Source organism: Panicum virgatum, chromosome 5K (assembly GCF_016808335.1).
Source record: "Panicum virgatum strain AP13 chromosome 5K, P.virgatum_v5, whole genome shotgun sequence".
Lineage (NCBI taxonomy): Eukaryota > Viridiplantae > Streptophyta > Magnoliopsida > Poales > Poaceae > Panicum > Panicum virgatum.
In genome coordinates this window covers 2,438,443-2,455,544 of record NC_053140.1, presented here as the reverse complement: position 1 = coordinate 2,455,544, position 17,102 = coordinate 2,438,443, and the positions used below count along the sequence as shown (strand labels likewise).

General features: G+C 50.4%; 1 protein-coding gene across 1 annotated transcript; it reads right to left on the bottom strand.

The window, feature by feature from the left end:
- Positions 1 to 4,859: 4,859 nt before the first annotated feature.
- LOC120705629 (polyadenylate-binding protein-interacting protein 9-like) lies at positions 4,860 to 8,728 on the bottom strand. Its single transcript, XM_039990076.1, has 10 exons — positions 8,116 to 8,728; positions 7,116 to 7,229; positions 6,976 to 7,020; positions 6,603 to 6,675; positions 6,396 to 6,508; positions 6,238 to 6,297; positions 6,030 to 6,077; positions 5,843 to 5,911; positions 5,328 to 5,389; positions 4,860 to 5,232 (listed from the first exon to the last, which is right to left on the bottom strand). The coding sequence occupies exons 1-10, from the start codon at positions 8,386 to 8,388 to the stop codon at positions 5,175 to 5,177; spliced, it is 915 nt and encodes a 304-aa protein (XP_039846010.1). The 5' UTR covers positions 8,389 to 8,728; the 3' UTR covers positions 4,860 to 5,174.
- Between the last annotated feature and the right edge of the window lie 8,374 nt (positions 8,729 to 17,102).

Genomic DNA, 17,102 nt, shown 5'->3' with positions numbered 1-17,102 from the left:
GGCCTTCCCCGTCCCCGTCCTCTGTTCACCAGCCCGACCGAGTGCTTCCGAGGCGCGCGGCGTTCGTCGCTGCAAGCTCTGGCCTGGCTGCAAGGCTGCCGTATCATGTTCCTGGAGAGGACGATTTGATTCTAGTGGCGGTGGCGCCCGCGCACATCTCGCCGTGGCTGTCCTGAGTCCTTTGTCCTTGGCCAATTTCATGTCCGTGCTCTGCTTGTTTTGAGTTTTGGCACAACATCGGCTGCACGGAGGAGGACGCGCGTTTCATCGAACACCCGCTCCGCCTTCGGCGCCATGCGCGGCGCCGAGGCCTCATGCTCTTGTTCCCCAACGCCGTGCTCAGCAGGATGAGAAGTCTGTTCCGTAGGGCGGTGCGCAAGAACAGATCATAGGAACAAGCATCTGGGTCTGCCTTCCGCCGCCGGTGCCAGGGCTCGCTGGAGGTTCAGCCGACATCGAGGGACGCGGGGGGGGGGGGGGGGGGGGGGGGGGGACGGGGCTCGTTAGTCGGTAGTCGAACGAGGAAGAAGAACAGGGGGTCTCCTTATGTAATTTCAGTGCCAATCTCGGCCGTACAATCAGGATCCAACGGTTGAAGGGACCCAGGGGTGGACGGTATTTCATTTACCGTCCACCCCTGGGGTCGTTGTCTCGCCGCGGATCGTCGTGTCCCGACCGTTCTCCGCGCGCACAACTCACCTCGTGGCCTCCTGAATGTCTAGCATCGCGTCCTGGCCGTTCTCCGCGCGCACGGCTCACCTTCCCCGGCCGCTGTTCACCACCTCGAGACAGGCGCTGTGCGTCGCTGCAAGCTCCGACCAACCCCGGCCGATGCCGCAGGCCGTGCGTGATGCGAGCGCGCTGGATCGTGCTCCTGGATAGGGCAATGTGATTCAGCTTTTTGACGCTAGGTGCAGGATCCTCATGCCTGCACAATTCAACAGTGACAGAGAAGATAGCAGAAGAAATCTCTGAATCTCTTGCTGATTCGGAAATAAGAAGCTGCTCCAATTTTTCTTGGTGTCGTACTTTGATGGCCTGTTCATGACCTGATGGCTGACATGAGTTCTTCTTGAGGAGCATTGGGTTGACGAAGCTATGTGTAGCCATGGCTTCATGCTCTTGTGCCCGCACGCCGAGTTCCCGTGGCCGCCGTTCTCTCTTCTCGCAACGAAGATCAGCGCGCCTAGCAGGACGAAAAGGCAGTTTCGTCGAGCAGCGCGCCGCCCTCGACGCGAAGGCACGTCATAGGAACAATGTTGGTTAAGAGAATTCAGAGTAGGTTACAGCACACGACGTGTGGTGCAGGAGGGAAGAAGGCCAGGTCGAGAGCCATTAATTCCAATCCAATCCGCCCCAATCGAGCTCCACTGAGGAGCAGATGAGATGTGGTGGTGCAGGTGGGAACAAGGTCAGGTCGAGAGCCATCGCCCCGACGACGGCGAAATTGGCGCCCTTGCTCAAGTCCCTCCTGCCCCTTGTCCAGGGATGGTGGCACGAACGGCAGACCAAAAGCTTCGGCTGCACGCGCCGATCCATGTCAAAGAAAGAGAGAATTTCATGGTTCCTGCATGTTCCGCTGTCCTAGGTCCTGACCAGGGCCAGACCTGTCATGTTCGTGCCAGTTCCGAGCTCCAGCAGCACATCGGCTCTAATGGCTACAGCACACTAGTGGCTCCCCGCCATCGGTGACGTGCGATCACGCATTCCATCGAACACCAGCTGGCCACCTTCGACGCCACGCGCGGCGTCCAGGCTTGATGCTCTCATGCTTCCGCGACGTGTTCTGGCGGCCGCCGTTCTCTGCGCTGCTGAGCCCGGTTCCTCACAACCAGCAGCACGATGAGAAGTCTGTTCGGTAGGGCGGTGTGCAAGAACAGATCATCGGAACAAAGCGTCTGAGTCTACCTTCCGCCGCCGGTGCCACGGCTCGCAGAAGGAGGTTCATTCGCGGAGGGGGACGGGACTCGGTAGTTGAACGAGGAAGAAGAACAGGGGGTCTTCTTAGTAATTTCCGTGCCAATCGCAGCCGTACAATCAGGATCCGACGGTTGGTAGGGACCCAGGGGTGGACGGTATTTCATTTACCGTCCACCCCTGGGGTCGTTGTCTCGCCGGATCCCGTCGCCCGTCGCGTCCCGGCCGTTCTCGGCGCGCTCGGTTCACCTGAAGGTCTAGCATCGCTCCCGGTCAACGGAACCGGCCCCATGAAGGCCCTCCCCGCCCTCTGTTCACCAGCTCGAGACAGGCGCTGCGCGTCGCTGCAAGCTCCGACCAAACCCGGCCGATGCTGCAGACTTGTGCCTGGAAGCGAGGCCGCTGGATCGAGTTCCTGGATAGGGCAATGTGATTCAGCTTTGACGCTATGTGCAGTATCCTCATGTCTACAGAATTTCACAGTGACAGAGAAGATAGCTGAAGAAATAAATCTCCGAGTCTCTTGCTGATTCAGAAATAAGAAGCTGCTCCAATTTTTCTTGGCGTCGTGCTCTAATGGCCTGTTCATGACCTGATGGATGACGTGAGTTCTTCTTGCGGAACATTGGGTTGACGAATCTATGTTTAGCCATGGCTTCACGCCGTGTTCCGGCGGCCGCCGTTCTCTCTTCGCAACGAAGATCAGCGCGCCTAGCAGGATGAGAAGCAGCTTCGCCGAGCAGTGCGCCGCCTCGACGCGAGGGCACGTCATCGGAACAAGCGCCGAGGTCTTCCTTCCGCCGCCGGTGCTTCAGCTTGCAAGAGGCCCGCAAGTCATTGGGTTGGAGAGGACGAGCAGATCCTCTCTAACCGAGGGGGACGGGGGCACGGTCGCACGGGAGTCGAGCGAGGAAGAAGAACAGGGGATTTCCTTGTGTAATATCCAGGCCAATCTCAGCTGTACAATCTAGATCTGACGGTTTGTATGCACCCAGGGGTGGACGGTATTTCATTTACCGTCCACCCTTTGGGGTCGTTGTCGCGCTGGACGCCGCCGCGTCCTGGCCGTTGTCCGCGCGCTGGACGACGCCGCGTCCTGGCCAGTCCGAGACGTGTGCTCTGCGTCGCTGCAAGCTCCGGCAATCCCCAGCAGATGCCGCAGGCCGTGCCTGGATCCCAGAGATGCTAGTGTGGTTCGACTGCGGCGGCGGCGGCACGGGCCTCTCGCCGTTCTTGGACGGTGCCGCGTTGGTGGAGCTCAGTTCAACGCGGCGTCCGTGGCAACGGGGTCGAGTGAGGGAGGAGAAAGGGGGGACGGTATTTCGTTTACCGTCCACCCCCGGTCGTTATTTCGTCTACCGACGGCCGCGGGCGCCGCTGCCTCGCCGGAGCGCCGCCGTGTCACGGTCGTTCCGCGCGTGCTCCCATCCCGTTCGTGCAACCGGAGGTCCAATCGTGTCACCTCCGCGCACGGCGTCGGCACGCCGCATCCGTCATTCCTCCAGCCGGCCGAGGGCCTCCGAGCGGCTCACCGATGTGATTCGCTTGCCTTGCCGATGGAGGGGGGGGGGGGGGGGGGGGGAGGAACAACGGCGACGGCGAAGAAGCAGGCGCGCCGCCAGTGTCCGGCAGCGCATTGCGCGTGGTTTCCCGGCGGGAGACAGTCCAGCAGTTCTGGCTTCGCGTATGTGTCTTCCTCTATGCTTTCGCTCCTGTTGGGGACCGTACTCTCCTATCTGCACTACACTGTTAAACTTCAATTTCATATTGTTGGACCGCTCCTGAATCCCAACAGTTCCTTTTTGTAGCTATTGATTGATGATCATTCACTTAGCCCATGGGCTAATGCTTCGGATAAATTTGGCCTTCTACGTCCTGTATCCTCGTACTGATTGTCTGATTCCCTGTTTGGTCCGATCGTTTCTTCAGAAATCTATTTTTATAACTGTATTTGCCGGTCTGTATCCGTGGGCGTATGGGCTTGATTCTCAAATGCAACGACCTTTCTAACTTTTCTGAAAAAAAAAATTTGCGTTGGAATCTTACTAATTACTAAATGAAGTCTATTTACAAAACTTTTTTCAGAAATGGGTTGTAAATCGCGACACGAATCTAATGGTGCTAATTAATCCATGATTAATCAATAATTAGCGGATGGTTACTATAGCATCGCTGTTGCAAATCATGGATTAAATAGGCTCATTAGATTCGTCTCGCGATTTACAGCCCATCTATGCAAAAAGTTTTGTAAATAGACTTCATTTAGTACTCCATGCATGTGTCAAAACATTCGATGTGACGGTTTTTTTGTATTTACGGGGTTTATGGGGTGGGAACTAAACAGGGTCAACGTGTTAGTTTCCTTACTTTATAAGTTTGTGAGAATGAAAATAATAGATGCATGAAAACGGACAGAGTAATAGCCATAGCCTGCACCATAATCAAAGATAAGTCAGTACTATTTTGGTACACCTGCAACGGGATTTTTTTTTCAACTTTTAACAGCAATGGATTTGTCTCTTCAAAGGAGCACAGACGGACAAAGTGAAGATGTACAGCACATGCACATTCAAGCACCAACATGAACGGGTGCAGAGAGCGAAAGAAATACTCGGGTGCTCTTCAGCTTTTCTCTTCGTTATGCGTTTCTTTCTCACTTAGAGAAGCGGCAGAAGCACATGCAGAATTTCTTCACACCATTTGAGATTTTCCAGTGCGTAGTATTGTCTCTGTTTTTTTTCACGAGACACAGTTCTGTAACCCTATAAAGGGCCGATCTACTACTGGATATGCCAATGAATCTCGTTGCCCAAAGCCCTGCAGCATAGTAGCTACAATATCAACATTGTATTCCAGAGGTTTCACATTCTGATTAGTATGTTATGCATCGCCTCATGCATCTTTGTGGACCTCTGGAACACAGCTACAATAGTGATTGCAAATAATGCAAACAACAGTGATAGTTCATAGGTAAGACGTTAAATGCCGATTAGTTTAACAGCAGTAACAATGAACAGAAATTACTGTGATGGTTGGTTGCCTAATGACAGTTCCATCAGGACGAATGAAACATGAGAACCAAATGCAAGCTATAAAAGGGTCTGATTTAACCAGTTCCCTTCCCATAGGTTTGCAAAAGGGTACAAAGAGAATGTTTGTAAGAATGTAAGCCAATGCATCCTGACGCACTGGATCGCGGAAGCCTTAAGCTTATGGTGATCCCTTCCCGTGAACAATCCAGTTCGGCTTACGCAGTGTCAGTTAGATCCGACTCGATTTACACGTGGCTTCACTGGAGTCTTTGAAGGGCTCACCCTGAACATCCCACAATGCCATCAGCATTAGCAAATCTAAATATTCAGATTTTTCGGTCTTAAATACATAGACCAGGAATGGAAGGAGGGTCATGCCTGACAGGCAGAGTTCCCAAAATCATCCCACTGCAATTCAGAGCCAAGATGGCACCCTCAGCCTGTGATTCAGAGTTTAATACTTAAAATCAAAACCTCCATCTGAAACGGGTACGGAATATGAAAGGAAGAAATATAACATATGACTGTATGGGCAAGATCATGTTGCAGATGAATACACAAGTAACGAGAAAGCGAGAAGCACCACAGTTGTTTGAACAAACTTCTGTCATTACTTAGTCATGCATGTGCTATTAAGAGATTATGACACATGCAGAGGTTGGATAACAGATGTAGTGGGATAGCAAGAGCTTACTAGTGACATACTGACATGACTGGTACAGTATTTTGAGATTACAAATATTAGGATGGAAGCAATTTTACGGAGATGCAAAATAGACAATCTAAACTAGTTCTTTGTGCAGGAGGATTTAGCCAGCAAATATCACTTGAAATATAAAAATAGGAGCTAAGTAACAGAAGTAAAGCATATAATAAAAACATTTTGTTCTTACGTGAACAAACTCAACAAAAGCAATCCTTGTGGAATGTACATTATCCCCTAGAAGTCTCAACCGAGAGACCTGCAAAGAAAGCCTACTTTAGCCGGTAAAGCATATAGCAATATATCGAGCAGTTTTTTCCTTAATTAAATAGTATGTTTGATGATGGGATCGGAAAACTGCAGACTCCATCGCTCACCTCACCGCAAAGTCCTTCAAAGAAAGTCTTTACATCTAATTGAGTAACCTACATGACAAAGAGGCAAATGATGTCACGAAGCATCTAATTTAATGAAATTACCTTCAGACCTAGCCCCCAAGATCCAGGATCCCAAAATATGAAGTATCAATGAAAAAACAAATAAGTGAAAGACGATAAAGTACATGGAGTAGAAGGAGATGGGTACCATTTTATCTATGTTTGTACAATAGACAGTTCGCATAACCATTTCCTTCTCATCTTCCGTCTATGGAACAAGACAAACACAACACCAGTATTAGCATATTGTGGAATAGTATACTACTTAATGGTATCAGGACATGAAATAAATGCAAGACTGCTCACTCTGGGAAGAAACTTTGGATTAACAGGTAATATAGCTGTCTTTGAAGGCAAGACTCTAACAGGGTAGAAACCAAAAATTGTCCCTCCAAGGTTAAGTGCAGTTCTTGCACCCTCTACAGAGTACAGACAATGAAACTCAAAATTCATAAAGAAAGATTTATTACAGAAAAAAAAACGTTATTAGAGTACTAGGTCAATAAATAATACCCTCATCAGAGAACTCAATAAATGCAAACCTAAGAACTGAGTGGGGATCACCACAAATTCTGCAATCAACAACCTAAGAGAGAGAAAGTGAGTTAGCTATCACGTATTTGGAAATCAGCAGCTGATAAATTTTCAGTTGTGAACGTTTGTGGCAGCATTTTTTTTTAAAAAAAGTATATTTTCGACGGGGAATCTTTAATAATTAAAGAAGTTACATTTAGAAGTGAAAAAACACAAAACAGTAAATATGATCACTTAGTAGACTCTGCTTGATAACTTTAGTTGACCAGGACAAGCAATAAAGCAGTGCAATTTCATATTTGCAGGACACAAGTACCAGTACAAATCAATATTTCCAGATGAAATAACTTACTTGCCTGCAGGTAGCAAAGATATCAGCAAGTCTCTCCTCCGTCACCTACAAGATGGTCAACATCATTAGATCTTACAAAAACCCGAGAATATATAATATATAGCAATGCATGCTCAGGTAGGTAACCATCAACTACTCACCGTATGGTCAAGTTCAGAGACATAAACAGTTTGCCTAATGCTGTCTTCTCTTTCTGTTCGCCTCGCCCGATCATTTGCCCTCCTCCTTCCTTGGTTGATGTATCCATTCCACCTCTGAAAATTACAACAACAACAACAAAAAACACTCCTTACAACTTACATCGTACTTCTCAATGGGATCACGGAATCCAATATTTGCTCTTACAAACAGCTGATCATCTAGCAAGTCCTATGGGAATATGAAATAAAACAAATAAAGAAGCAATCTTGGGAAAGTATCACAAAATTGAAAAACTGAATTTAACATTGACCAAAGATTTGAAATGAAGTTTTGTCCCATATCATTATGTCCAAAAGTTCAGTATGGGTATTGAATTGAGCTTTTCAAACTTCAGATTTCCTACATTGATAGTTGCAGACAATGAACGGATCAGTGAGCCACTCCATAACAATTAGTACGGAGAAATGTTATGGTGCTATAGTTTACAAATAATTGTTCCTTGGCAATGTCTTACCTACCTACTATTGCTAGTATAACTGGAAAAAGAGAAAATAGTAAAAACTAGTGATTTTCACCAAAAGAAAATAATTGATAAGACTTGAAGCAACCACAATATTACCCAAATCAAATGAATCAACAACGAGTTAAAAGCACCATAGCCGTGCAAGCAATCGCACATAAAACCAGATCAACTTAAAGAACAGAAGTGCATGATAGAACATCACCGGTGGCGCTTATGGAGTGGCGTCGCGTGAAGATCAAACCTTTACATCGAAAGAAGAGGACAAACCTTTTACCAAAGAACGCCAACCACCGCACTACGGGAACCACCAACCGATAACGCAATCCAACACGAAGATAAGAAAGAAAACTCCAAATCGTTACCAAACAACTTACGATAGAAGCGATCAAATCGCACACACAACCACAGCGCCGATCCAAGCCACCCCAGCGTCTGGTGAAGAATCGAGAACGAAAAGGAGCGTTGCGAATTATTACCCTGCGCTGTGGGCTCCCAATGTAAAAAGAAGCGTCGGTGGCGGAGTCCTTGACGCCCCCATTCCCGGCTCCGATCGAGTGGTAGTCGAACACCGGCGCGTCCGCCGACAGCGCCTTCTTGGGCGGCGACGCCGCGGCGGCCGAGGAGGGGACGAACTCCTTGGCGGCCGGGTTGAACTTGGACAGCAGGTCCACCAGCTTCTGCACGCCGGCCTGGTACTCCACCTCCTTGGCCGCCGCCGCAGAAGCCGATCCGTCCGCCACCGCTGCCATCCTAGGAGACGAGTCGGATCGAGCCCGACGCACGCGGCCGCCTGCCGATCTTGGTCAAACCTCGGCCGGATTGGTCGGTGGCAAGGGACCAGAATCTACAGGCGCAAGGCCATTCAGCGCCTCTGCACACCGGGGCCGAGGGTGCTGCGGTGCCAATGGCGTCGATGGGATGGGTGTGCGAGCCGCGGGTGGGTTTTCACTAGTGCTCCCCCCCGTTTCACAAGGTTTTGGCCATTTTTGGGGTGCGAAAGTGGGAAATGTAGGCGAGAACTGGGAGGAGCCGAGGAGGAAGCGAAACGGAAAGGGAACAGCCGAACAGGGGAAGGAAGGGTCGAACTCGAAGGGGAGGGGGATCGGCGTGGTCTATGAGCCCGAGTCGGGGCGTGAAGCACGTGCGCAGCAGCACGGGTACAGACAAGATACGAGTTTGATGCAGGTTTGCAATGCAACGGTGAGCTTGGAGTTATCAGACGCTTGCAAAAGGGATTTTTCTGAAACCAGTTCATCAAAGCATTTTTGCAATGACGCACGAAAAGTTAGATGCAGGTCCAATCTGATGCATAGGCATAGACAACCACGAACGGATAAGCAAAAAAAATAGATACGTATAAGAAAATTAATGTACAAATCGGCCTAAATGATTATCTGAAGATTACGCATGAACCACCATATGTTTATTTTTTTTGAGAAAAAATCAACATAGGCTATCATCCAGGATACTGGTACCAAGACGATTTATTTAACTATACCAACTTTAAGGACTTAAAATAAGCTCCATTCTTCTCAATAAAGTTTGAGGACCAAGGATAAAGTTTGAAGCAGCCTTGGTGGATTGAGTCATGATCCTCTTTAATTGAATCATCATCCCTATCAATGGCGGACCCAATGGGTGGGCTTGGTATGCCTTGGCATACCTAAAGTTTGGGCCCATCAAGTAAAAAAAAACTCATCTCAATTCCTGAATTCCAATCCCAAACCCACCCGTGTTCAATAGGTAACAGAAGCTCGCTTCTCCCCATCCCGTTGCCCACTTGCCCACGCCTGACGCCCAGGCAGAGGGGAGACGCGCAACGGCGCGACGCACGGCTGCCGGCGCCTGCGCCTGGCGCCCTGGCCGCCCGCTCGCTACTCCGGCGCGCCACCCCGCTGCTGCCTTCTCCGGTGATGCCTCCTCCGGATCCGGTTTGTTCCCTTGATTTCTTCTCCCCAATCCCTATCCCTAACCCTAGAACCGTGCCCCCTCCCTCCTGACTCCTGCAGGAATTCGCCGGCGCTGCCCCCTCTGCCAGTCTGCCTCCGGCCCGGGCGCTCGGTGGCCCTCCCTGCAGTTCGGCGCGAGACGGCGCCCCCGGCTGCCCTGCCCCCTGCAGGCCAGCGTCCCTTGCAGTTGCAGGCTGCAGCTCTTTGAGCCTCTGAGGCTGAAAGGTTTATTTCAATCTCTCAATTCTAATTTGTATTGCTTCTACCCGTGGCGACGGCAAGTGTTGAAAGGGTATTCTCTGCAATGGCTTTAGTCAAAACTAAGAAAAGAAATAAGTTGGGCGATGGGCTTTTGGATGATTGTCTACAGACTTTCATTGAGTGGGATATTTTCTTTGAGGTGGATGAAGATGATATAATTGAGAGTTTCATGAGTTCTAGAAACCGTAGTCCAGACAAGAAGTAGCATGGTAATAATCTATTAACTTTCCTATGTAAGCTTCTTTTTCATTTGAACTTAATATATTTGAATCATTTGCATTATAATTTACGGAACCTTGGTACTTAATTGTTGAATTTAAGATATGCAATGTTATTTACCGAATTTTAACAGTTTTTTACCGAATTATATAAGATAATATACCGTTTGTATATGGACAATATACCGAATTGTAAGTGAAAAAAATATCACGGCATACCCTTTACTCAAATGCTAGGTACGCCACTGATCCCTATAATGCTGACACTATGATCTTGAGGAAGGAATCACATCAGAATTCCACCGACATATAATAAAAAATGTAACAAAATACAAGTGTGTGAGTCTCTCGTAATGGCATAATTATTATGAAGCGGTCTTGGCGGATGCAGTTGCCTAGATGACAAGGAACTGAAGCCTTTTGTAAGGATTTTCATTTAGACACTATAGCAAAATATATATATCTAGAAAAGATAAAATTGTAGTTTAGAACGGAGGGAGTAAATTTGTTTTGTGATAATATCATGATCATCGGATAACTCTGTGTGCATAAATCTCTCCCTTCAATTAATAAGATGGTGTTAAACAAGATTAGACGAAAATAGATGGCCATGCCACTCTCCTTTTAAAGTCTGTTAACTAAATTCGGGTGAAAGCTGGGTTGGAGACTTGGGGTAGCATTTGCACTGCGCCACTAGTTTACACAGCGAAACCAGGGAGGGGGACAAAAGCTGCTGCCTGCTGGAACCAGAAATTCAGAACCGTCAAAACCGATGCCCCCGTCTTGGACGAAACCGGACCGATTCTTGGTCACTTTCTCCCATCCTCATCTGACTTCTTTTTCTATCAGCAATTCGACAGCGAATTCGGCGTCGCAGAGGAATGCGCATCTTCTCGCATTGTCGAAAGCCCGGCCGACTCGGGACAAATTAACCTGTAATTTGGTACCATATTTATCAGGTACCTGATTAGGGAGAACTGTGTCATTCACCAATTGGAGGAGATTTTGTAACAGCCCAAATTTCAAATACAAATAAAATTAAGATAAATAAATAGATTAATGCTTGATTTGGTTTTTATTTGGCTTTTCTCATGTTTTTTTGCACAAACATTTCCTTTTGTGACTAAAAAGAAACAATAGAAAAAAAGAGAGTAAAACCATGTTAAAAAATACTAGATCAATCTTATTAAGCTTCCAAATGTTTTTGGATAATTTCTGTTTGAATTTGAACTTTGGTTTGAATTCAAGAGAGAGAAAAAAAGGGGGCTCACCTCGGCATGGGCCAGAACCCAGCCCAACCGGCCCATCTCTCTTTCCCTCCTCCCTCTTCCTTTAGCCCAAACCGGACCGCAGCGGCCCGGCTTCCCCCTCCCCTTTTCTTCTCCTCCTGGGCCGGCCCGACCGCCACCACGGCCCACTCCAGCCGCGGCCCAAACCGCGCCTCCTCTCTTTTTCCCCGTGTCGCTGACGCGCCGGGCCCGCACGCCAGTGGCGTCGTCTTCCTCCTCCCACGCGGCGCGTCGCCCGCCACTTCGCTGCTCCGCCCGAACACGTCACCACCCACCGCACTGCTCCTCCAGGCCTCGTCGATCGACGCTACAGCGTGGCACAGCACCCCGCTGCCCTGTGCGCCGCCTTGTTCCTCCCTTTTCCCCTCTGCGGCGGCGGGAATCCGCCAGCGCCACGCCGCCCGGAGTGAGGACGAGTCCTAGCGCTGCACGCCGCCGCACACTGCTCCTCCATGTCCAGCTCATAGCCACCTCTTCCCCTCCTTTACTCCCCTCTGTTCCTAGTCCAAGCGGAGCTCGCCGCCAGGCCCCGCCACGGCCGCCCACTCCTCCCTCTCCACCGCCATAAGGCCCTTTGGCTTGCACTGCAATACGGATTGCTCGCCAATTCCTTCTTCCCAGCACCAATTGCCCCTCTCTTTTCCACTCCGCTAGCATCGCCGCCGCCATCTTCCTCGGAGCCGGCGAGCCCCGGCGAGTCGCGGTGAGAGCTCGGGCGCCCTCTGTCGCCCACGAGCTGTCGCTCACGACCCGTAGGACCCTGCCGTCCTCCATGCGAGCCACCCCTCCTTCTTCCCGAGCCCCTGCCACGTCCCTACCGCCGCTAACCGCCACACACCACCACGTTTCCCAACTCTGGCCGCCCTCTGCCCAATTTGACTGCTCCTCGACCTTCCCCGTGTCACGGTGAGCCTTCTTGGTACCTCCTTTGGGCTCGGCGGTGGCTGTCGGGTACCACGATTAGGGACACCCTAATCGGGGTACTAAGATCGCTTTAAAACGCAAACACATGTTAAGGCAACTGGGCCCACGAAGGCCCACGGCCTCCTTCCAATCTGAAAGAAAGGAAAGGACTCAACGAAGCCCAGCATGCGGCCCATTCGCACTCCTCTCGGGCCCGCGGGATGATCTCCGTCTCGCTCGATGGCTCCTATCAAGACCCTCGACTGCGCCCTGCATTTCCGCCTCGCTCGAGGGTAGCGGAACTACCCTCGAGCAAGCCACGCACCTCCGCCTCGCTCGAGGGTAGCGAACCTACCCTCGAGCATGCGACTCACCTCCGCCTCACTCGAGGCCACCCCTCAGCATAAGGACAAACGGCCCCGCCGCTCAACCGCTTGCCGTACGGGGGAATTAAAAGCCGATCACTCCTCCACGGCACCTAGGACAGACGGTGTCAGACCGCCATTCCTTATGATGGCTGCGACCGGAGTCCCATCCGCCGACTTCGGTCACTGCTCCGCCATCCCGGACGCTGTGGCGGCACTGTGGAACCTGCGACGCGGGACAAGACGCGCTCAGCACAGTCCCCATTACTATTGTGCCAACTCCGGTTGACCGGACTCCATCTCATCATACGCATGGCCCCGGACCCACCTCCTGCTTGGGAAAGGACCCGGCGACGCCACGTACCCCTCCTCGAGGGATGCTCAGCACACTCAGCTGAAGTCCCGGACCTCCCCCCTCGAGGGGTCTGGGACCACCACGCAACCCCCGGACCTCCTTAGTGCGCACACCGGTACTTTGTCCAGAGGGGTCCGGGACCGCCGCGTGCCTCGCCACCGCTGGGGCACGCAGGACCCTGACCTGCAGGGCCCACGGAACGCCATATCTGGAGTCCCGTACATCCTACAGTGACGACCACGCCGCCTGCAGGGGCTGGCAGGACGCCGGCGCGATCTCCGCAGGACCAAGGACGATATCCAGGACGACTGCCACGCCTGACGCCATGCCCCACAGTGTACTTCCTACAGTGTTCGGTCACTGTACCCCCGCGATTCAAGGAAAAACTACGACTTCCACGCCCCACTCATGTGCACCGCCCCTCCTTGTGACTATAAAAGGAGGAGGCGGCCTTCCTTTAAACGGGGGGACTGGCTGGTTGACTCCTTTTTCGGACGCTTCTGGACATCAGCTACCGCGGTCACTTACATTCACGATCATCGCCATACCCGACTCCTCTTCTAGCAGAGACCTGGGAGCTTCCCTCCCTCTCTCGTCTCGCTTGTACCCCCTTTTACAAGCACTCCGGGTGCAAGATAATACAGTGCCCTCGCACACCCCCTTTTGCTGGACGTACGGCCCCGCGGCCGGAACCAGAATAAACCGTGTGTTACTGTGTTGCCTCCTGCATCATCATCTGGGACGAGGAAACACGTAGCATTTACTAGTTGGGATCCAGGCCCCCGGGTCGGGACGCCGACTGTGGCCGAATCGGCCTAGCCGCACAACCCTGCCTCCGGCCGCCGCCTTGCTTGCCGTCGGCGTGGCTCCGGCGACCTTTGGGTCCCGAGCCACAGCTTGGCCGGTAGCGTAAGCGCTCGCGCACACGCGCGCACCGGTAGCTCGGTGCAATCGCGCCTGCAGCGAGCAGAGTGACGTCATGCTGATGTCACGATGACGTCAGCGATGCCTTTTCCTTTAGAAAAATAAATCCTGAATACATGTCTTTATACAGGGTTTATACTCTATACCATGGGCCCCACATGTCAGTGAAACAAACCTTTTCTCATATGAATTTTCAGTTAGAAAACAAATGGAGAAAATCAGGAAAAATCTAGGGTTCTTCAGCATAGTAGCTTTTCACTTTTTAATCCTGAGTTTGATTTTCAAACATGCATAACTTTCCCATTTTAACTCCAAATTGAGTGATTCTTTTTCCTAAAATTTTCTTAAATCATGCTCTATCATTTCGTGGCTTTGTTTTGGTTCTTACTCGTGGTTCCTGCTGGTTCCTTGCATGTGCCTTTCGTCGTTCGTTTCGAGTAGCCGACGAGTCCATCGTAGCTGAGCCGGAGTCCGAACCAGGCGTAGAACCAGCGCATGAGTGTGAGATCGAGCAGCAGCAAGGCAAGCACCCCCTTGATCATTCTTGCTCCTATTTAAATTCCTAAGCCTTCAAATATGTGCATGCGATGATGATTTTACGTGTCCAAATGTCATTTTATGTCGGGTAGACACGTCCTATTTCAATGCATTTACCTTTCTTGTTAAATTGCACCCTTTATTCCTTGTCGCCATAAGTTTATGGGTTATTCGTTTAGCTTGGAGTCAAATGCTTAGTTAGCTTAGTATTTGCGCGGTAGTTAAGTAGCATCACATGGGTTGGTTTCTTTTAAAGAAAATATACATTTGTATGGTTGTTTTTAAAAGATAAAATATCTATGGTAGACGCGGGTGAATATATGGTCTAGTGGTCATGTTGGTATGAGGATGAGTAAAAGAATATGGATGGAAAGGGAAAAAATGGATGATGAATATGGCTTGGTTCTGGATGCGTTTCCGGCGCATTTTAGGGATTTATCACCCGTGTCAAATTAAGGACCGGTAATTGGCACTATTCTAGTCAAGTATTACAGTGTAACCATACGGCTAAATGGGCACTGGCCTTAGCTTATTAAGTCAGTTGGCCCCGAGAGGATGCTACCGCCCGAGTGCTCGAGGAGTTCGTCGGGTCGGGATAGCTAACCCAGTCAGATGTACGGAGCCGAGACACTCCTATAGTCTGTCGTGTAGCATATTTTGGGTCCAGTTGATGTAACGGTTTTGTCATGTTAGCTTGCCGACACATCTAAAGAATTGTGTACATGCGCGCTGATCACGCGCTGGCATCAAAGCGAAACATGTCGTATGGGTAACGTGTACAACCTCTGCAGAGTGTAAAACTATTCGAATAGCCGTGCTCACGTGTAGGGTCGAGATGGCGGACTAGAGGGGGGGTGAATAGTCCTTTCTAAAATTAATTACGCCGGCTAACCGAAACTTATGCGGAATTGAAATTATTCGCTTAGCCAAAACTTCACCCCTCTAACTATGACTCTAAGGCACCTCCAAAAAGGATCCTACACAAAGCAAATGGAGTGCCAAGCTAGTAAGAGCTCTCCTAACAATTCTAATGCCAAGTCACACAAGCTTAAGCACTAGTACTTCACAAACCGGGGGAGCTCCTAAACAAATCTAATGAGCAAAAGCACAAAGCCAAACCTAAGCTCACTAGATGCTCAAGGACAAGGATACACAATCCAAATCCAAGTGCTCAACTTGCTTAGCTACACAATCTAAGCAAGAGCAACTAATTAAGCTACACAAGCTAACTAGTTACACTAGGATCTCTACTTCTAGCTACACAAGCAAGAAGTTGATTAGCAAGCTACACAAGCTAACTAATCACTAGAGAGCAACTACACAAGCACAAGATATAGAAGAATGTAAATACAATGCTTGTGATTTGGAGAAAGCAAACCACCGAGAAGAGTAGACAAAGTTGACACGGTGATTTTTATCCCGAGGTTCACTTGGTTGCCACCAAGCTAATCCCCGTTGAGACAAGCTCCAAGGTTGCCGCCGATCCTCTTGCTAGTGGTGACTCTCAAGTCACACTCTCCCACGTGGAGTGCTCACACCGAGCTCTAGCACATGATCCGGCCGAACCACTTGTTGCTCTTCAAGTCTCGCTCAACTAGAGTTGCTCTTCGCGGCTCCCGCGGGGTGAGCACAATACCCCTCACAATCTCTTCTCCGGAGCACCGCACAATCTTCTTGCGGGCTTCAACGGAGCCTCTTGCCACCAAGCCGTCTAGGAGGTGGCAACCTCCAAGAGTAACAAGCACACCGGCTTGCAACACGATCACCTAGTGCCACTCGATGCAATCTCTCAAAGCAATCGCACTAGAATCGCTCTCTCACTCGATCGGATGATTACTATCAAGTTAGAGTGAGTAGAGGGCTCTCAAGCACTCTCACACATGGACACTAAGTCCCCAAGGTGCTAAGCCTCCTCAAATGGCCGGCCACACCCTCTATTTATAGAGGGAGGCCCCAAACTAGCCGTTACACTCAAATCCCGTGAAAACTGAGTTTTCGCGGACTGTCCGCCTCACAAAAACCGGACCGTCCGCCATTTAAAACCAACGGCTAGAACTGCAATGATTATGTGTCAGAGTCGACCGTTAGAGCCCCGGGCGGACTGTCCGCGCCCCTGGGGCGGACTGTCCGCGGTTCAAAACTTCGAACCAACCGATTTGCAAACGTCTCTGACTAAATCTGGAAGTTACCGGCGGACTGTCCGCTCCCCAGGGGCGGACTGTCCGCAGTTCAAAACGTGAGCACACACAGAAACCGCAGTGTTTCTGTCCCAGAAATTTCAGTAGGAGGCGGACCGTCCGCCCCCAAGGACCGGACGGTCCGCAGGTCATTTTGGGCACCCAAGACACAACCAAGTTTCTGCGCCCGTTTCAGCTTTTATAGGCGGACCGTCCGCCCCCATGGACCGGACGGTCCGCATGTCATTTTGGACTACCCACAGAGCCAAAAACGGTTCTGTTTGAGCTCAACCGAGATAACGGCGGACCGTCCGCCACTCAAGGGCGGACCGTCCGCAGGTCTAGCGGACCGTCCGCAGGTCTATTTCCAGCAGAAATGTACCTCGGTAAAACGGCCATAACTCTTAGCTCCGATGTCCAAATTAGGTGATCTTGGACTCTATGGAAAGCTAATTCAGAGGGCTACACAACCCAACTGAATACTT